This window comes from Cervus canadensis, chromosome 3, assembly GCF_019320065.1.
Source record: "Cervus canadensis isolate Bull #8, Minnesota chromosome 3, ASM1932006v1, whole genome shotgun sequence".
Classification (NCBI taxonomy): domain Eukaryota; kingdom Metazoa; phylum Chordata; class Mammalia; order Artiodactyla; family Cervidae; genus Cervus; species Cervus canadensis.
In genome coordinates, this window is record NC_057388.1 from 48588727 (window position 1) to 48594726 (window position 6000).

The following is a 6000-nucleotide window of genomic DNA, read 5'->3' on the forward strand; positions in this document are numbered from 1 at the left end:
TTCCCTTTTTCTGCAATCAGTAATGGAAATTCCAAGAGCACTGAAGTATTAAAAACTTATTCTTGAAAATTACAAACAAGGTGCAAAAAAGTAAAATGATTCAAATATTAGTTAAAAAAAATCACCTTTAAATCTATTTCCGATTCTATGTGAAAGGTCCTTCTCCAACAGATTAAAAAGAACATTTAAACAAATAAACAAGACTGTTAGAATTTCACTTAACCAGTTCCTTGAATTTAATCACACAGTTAATATTTTTCTTAAATCACGAAAAAAGTAATCAGAAATTTATAGGTAAAATATCTTCAGAACAGTCTTACAAAACTCTAAGTAAAAACAAACCCATGAAATTCCTTCAAACGAGTTTTCATTCATTTACTCTTAAAACATGGTGTTGGGCAAGCATAAAGAATAAGACCCCCCCCCCCACCTCATTCCCGCAACTTTATGGAGTTTAGCGCCGGATAATAAGAAATCGTGTCATCTCATTTTGAAAAAAACTTCACTATTTTAGGCGCTTACAACACATGGCAGGTCTGTATTAACTCCCACACTGAGTACTCTCTCCTCAGCTAGATTTCTAGTCACTTGAGCTACTAATCACCACTTACCAACAGCAGAAAGAACATGACAATCCCTTTGCAAAAAAACTTTTTAGCACTACTTAATATTATATGTGTATGCACACCTGCTTACATTGTCAGTTACCAATGTATGGCTATTACCAATATTACACAGGTGAATACCGCGCAGCAACTTCTATGTACATAAGTATCTGCCTAACAGGCCTGTGAATTATGGAGAACCTTGTTGCTCTCCCCACTTTGTAGTTTCATTATCACTTTCACCAAAGAGCACAGAGGTTAAAAAAAAACACACAACTTTTTTCCCGAAACTAAAGATGAGGCTGACTGCTGCACATTTACAAAGGGAAGAAGACAGAACATGACATTTCGGTCCAAGAACACAGGATGTAAAAACACTTGGAGCAGAACGTTCCAACCGAAAATATCCTTAGGCTGACACCAAGATTTCTTAAACACCAGTACGTGTGTGTGTTTCATATATGACAGTACTGCTTTGAAGCTTAAGAAAATGAGCCCTACTAAATTAAGAATGGACACTTCGAAAACTATCCTATTCAAAGTTTATGTCAGTTACTTCTGAGTTTGAGAAACATTAAGGATCTTCCCAGGAAATACTCAAAATTAGTAGGGTACTCCTGCCCCTCAATACACAGACTGGGGAGTGGGACCTCACAGGGGCCAAATGAAACCGCGAGAGAACCAGTTCAATCATCAGATTTCCTCAAATGCCTGAGAACTTAAGTAGTTCATCTGGTTCCAGTGCTGTCACAGCATCTAAGATACAGTAAAAGGAGTTGCACAATCTCCCGTTTTCCGAAAAAATCTAGCAGTACAATGGGGCGCCACCAAATCGGCCCCCAGGAGAGCTGCTGCCAACACGGGTAGCAAACAACTGGGGGAGGGGGGTGTCTTTTTGTAAGCAACTTCATTGCCTCCAGGGGAACATGGGAACTGCAGAGCCTACAGCTAAAGCCGAAAAAGAAAAGGGGAAGAAAAAAAAAAAAAGGCTTCCACGGGTAAAGGGGAAAAAAATAACCAGAGAACCTAGAAAAGGAAGCATTTTGCTACTGGGAGGAGGGAGTAGAAGACAGAAGTGAAGGTCTGCTTCCTAAGCGATTTTCCCCCTTAGCCCTCACCCTGGCCAGGCCTTCGGGCCGCGTACTGTCCTTGGGCCGCCTCCAGGCCGGGACCCAGACCCTTCTGCAGTTCCCAACCTGGACACAGGGCCCCGCGGCCAAGGCGCCAGGAGAGGGTCCCCGGCGGCCGCCGCCCTCGGCGCCCCCCGCCCCCGCCGGTGGCGCCAAGCGCCGCCGCCCAGCTCGCGCTTCCTATTTTCGGAGCACACACCCTACAAGGAGCGGAGCGAAGCGAGCAGGCCCGGCGGAGACCTGCCCCCGCGCGGCCTCGGGTGACTGACAGGGGCAGGCACTCGGGCGCCGCGAGGAGAAGGGAAGGAAGGGCAGCCGAGGGCACCGACCAATGCCCTTCGCCGGCGGCCAGACTCCGGGCCGATACAGCGGGGCTCTACTGGCTCCCCGAACGACTAGCTCCGCCGCCCCCGAGGCTCTTACCTTCTCTTCATCAGACAACTGCTCCTCCAGATCCGCCATTTTTCTTCTGGCGACAAACCGCGGTAGCGGCGGCGGCGGTAGCGGGCACCTGACTTCCCCCTTTCCGTGCGGTCCTCCTCGCCGCGCGCCCCCGCCAAGGGAGGGGCTCACAGCCAGGCCGCCCGCGCACGCGCCCTGGGAGCCCCGCCTCCCTCCACCCGGCCCACGGGCCCGAAGGGCGGCTGTGCGCGTGCGCGGGTATCTCAGCGGCCAGGGAGTGGGGAGGCGTTGCCTACCGCCGTCTGCTGCGGGTTTGTCAGCATCCTGAGTTTAGAATTCTTTCCCCATGTTGACCATATGGACCCAGTCTGCGACGAGTACATTTTGAGCCCTTGATTATGTTCCCATCAAGTCCTGAACTCTGCCAGCTAAAATGTGAACAAGTGCACAAATAGCTTTTAAACACTTTTGTGTGTGTGTGACGAGAAAAATATTCGACTTTAGTTAAAATATGCACTTACAACCCAGTACATAATTGGAAGATGTTCGGATATATTCATTAAAGAAATGACTGTTGGTCCTTTATTGTGTGTGTGTGTGTGTGTGTGTGTGAGAGAGAGAGAGAGAGAGAGAGAGAGAGCACGCGCGCGCATTGGGGTGGGGGGGAGGTGGATGGCGGGTACTGCGGTCTCTGGAGATGTACAATGTTAAGCAAAACCCAAAGAAACCTCAGTTCTGAAGAAATTTGTTGTCTTTTCGTTAAACGAACGTAATACACAGTTATGTTAAACATAGATCCTACCCTTCTGAATAGGGAATGCCTGATTAAATATGGGAAAGCCCAGTAAAAAATTGAATTTCAGATAGCGAGTATAATTTATAGAATTACATATAATTTAAGTGTTCTCCCGTGAAACATTTGAGCAACATCAAAAAATTACTTATGTTTTCAAATTTTATTGGATGCCTGTCAATTTATTAGCTACTTCTGAATCTTCAAGTTTGGAAAGAGATGAAGATGTAGTCAAAGCTGTGTATATAAACTGGCTAGGAATTTTATAAAGTGCAGTTGCTGATTCAGTAGGTCTGGGATAGGGCTGCACGCTCTGTATTCCTAGCAAGCCCACAGATAATGTGAATGCTACCCATCTGGAGACCACAGATTGAGTAGCAAGGCCTTAGAGTTTCGATAGGAATTAATACTTTAATCATTATGTTGTACACCTAAAACTAACACAATGTTACAAGTCAATTATATCTCAATAAAAAAGTATGTTCAATACAGGCTGGGAGAAAATATTTGCAAATTATGCAACTGACAAGGGCTTAATTTCCAAAATATACAAACAGGGCATACAAATCAATAACAAGAAACCAAACAACCCAATAAAAAAATGAAATGTATGTCATTTCTGCAATGAAGACATACACATGGCCAATAGGCACATAAAAAGATGCTCAACATCACTAATTATTAGAGAAATGCAAATCAAAACTACAATGAGGTATAACTCATTGTATACACTGAGGTCTACAATGAGGTATAACTCATATGCACTGGTCAGAATGACCATCACTTGAAAGTCTACAAATAACAAATGCTAGAGAGGATGTGGGGAACAGGGAACTCCTTACACTGTTAAAGGGAATGGAAATTGGTGCAGCAACTATGGAAAACAGTATGGAGGTCCCTCAAAAAATTAAAAATAGAGTTGCCATATGACCCAGCAATATCACTCCTGGGCATATATCCAGAGAAACCTCTAATTCAAAAAGATGCATGTACTCCAATGTTCATAGCAGAATTATTTACAATAGCCAAGATATGGAAGCAAACTACACGTCCATTGACATATAAATGGATACACCAGATGTGATACATGTATACAATGGAATATTATGCAAACATAAAAGAGAATGAAATAGTGCCATCTGCGGCAACATAGATGGACCTAGAGATTATCATACCAAGTGAAGGAAGTCAGAAAGAGAAAGACAAATACCATATAATTTCAATCATATGTGGAATCTGGAATGCAAAAGTAGGAAGTCAAGAGACACCTGGAGTAACAGGCAAGTGGCCTTGGAGTACAAAAGGAAGCAGGGCAAAGGCTAATGGAGTTTCGCCAAAAGAACTCACTGGATATAGCAAAAAGCCACTTTCAACAACACAAGAGACAACTCTACACATGGCCATCACCAGATGGCGAATAACGAAATCAGATGGATTATATTCTTTGTAGCCGAAGATGTAGAAGCTCTATCCAGTCAGAAGAAACAAGACCTGGAGCTAACTGTGGCTCAGATCATGAGCTCCCTATTGCAAAATTCAGACTTACATTGAAGAAAGTACAGAAGAGCAGTAGGCCATTCACGTATGACCTAAATCAAATCCCTTATGATTATACAGTGGAAGTGACAAATAGATTCAAAGGATTAGATCTGAAAGAGTGCCTGAAGAACTCTGGATGGAGGTTCATAACATTGTACAGGAGGTGGTGACCAAAACCATCCCCAAAAGAAAGAAATGGAACAAGGCAAAATAGTTGTCTGAGGAGGCTTTACAAAGAGCTGAGAAAAGAAGAGAAGAGAAAGAAAAAGGAGAAAAGGAAAGATATATTCATCTGAAAGCAGAATTCCCAAGAATAGCAAGGAGAGATAAGAAAGCTTTCCTACGTGAACAAAGCAAAGAAATAGAGGGAAAAAATAGAATGGGAAAGACTAGAGATCTCTTCAAGAAATTAGAGATGCCAAGGGAACATTTCATGCAAAGATGGGCACAAGCAAGGACAGAAATGGTTTGGACCTAACAGAAGCAAAAGATGTTAACAAGAGGTGGAAAGAATACACAGAAGAACTGTACAAAAAAGGATTTAATAACCCAGATAACCCCAATGGTGTGGTCACTCACCTACAGCCAGATGTTCGGGAGTGTGAATTTAAGTGGGCCTTAGGAAATATTACTACGAACAAAGGTAGTGGAGCTAATGGAATTCCAGCTGTACTATTTCAAATCCTAAAAGATGATGCTGTTAAAGTGCTCCATTCAATATGCCAGCAAATTTGGGAAACTCAGCAGTGGCCACAGGACTGGAAAAGGTCAGTTTTCATTCCAATCCCAAAGAAAAGCCATGCCAAAGAATGATCAAACTATCACACAACTGAGCTTATTTCATATGCTAGCAAGGTAATGCTCAAAATCCTTCAAGCTAGGCTTCAACAGTATGTGAACAGAGAAATTCCAGATGTACAAGCTGGATTTAGAAAAGGAAAAGAACAGAGATCAAATTGCCAATATCCATTTGATCACAGAAAAAGCAAGAGAATTCCAGAAAACCATTTACTTTTGCTTCATTTACTATGCTAAAACCTTTGACTGTATGGATCACAACAAACTGGAAAATTCTCAAAGAGATGGGAATACCAGACCACCTAACCTGCCTCCTGAGAAACCTGTATGCAGATCAAGTAGCAACAGTTAGAATTGGACATGAAACAACACACTGGTTCAAAATTGGGAAAGGAGTATGTCAAGGCTGTATATTGTCACCCTGCTTATTTAACTTATATGCAGAGTATATCATGAGAAATGCTGGGCTGGATGATTCATAAGCTGGAATCAAGATTTCCAGGAGAAATATCAATAATCTCAGATATGCTGATGATACACCCTAATGGCAGAAAGCGAAGAGGAACTAAAGAGCCTCTTGATAAAAGTGAAAGAGGAAAGTGAAAAGCTGGCTTAAAACTCAACATTCAAAAAACTAAGATCATGGCATCTGGTCCCACCACTACATGGCAAATAGATGGGGAAAAAAATGGAAATAGTGACAGCCTTTATTTTCTCGGGCTCCAAAATCACT

General features: G+C 42.8%; 1 protein-coding gene across 1 annotated transcript in view; it reads right to left on the reverse strand.

Moving 5' to 3' along the window:
* CAPZA2 (capping actin protein of muscle Z-line subunit alpha 2) overlaps window positions 1–2312 on the reverse strand; it is a 52183-nt gene extending 49871 nt beyond the window's left edge. Inside the window, exon 1 of the mRNA XM_043463127.1 lies at window positions 2159–2312. Within this exon, the coding sequence (XP_043319062.1) occupies window positions 2159–2197 (39 nt within the window). The 5' untranslated portion in view covers window positions 2198–2312. The remainder of the gene's footprint in view (window positions 1–2158) is intronic.
* Window positions 2313–6000: the final 3688 nt, after the last annotated feature.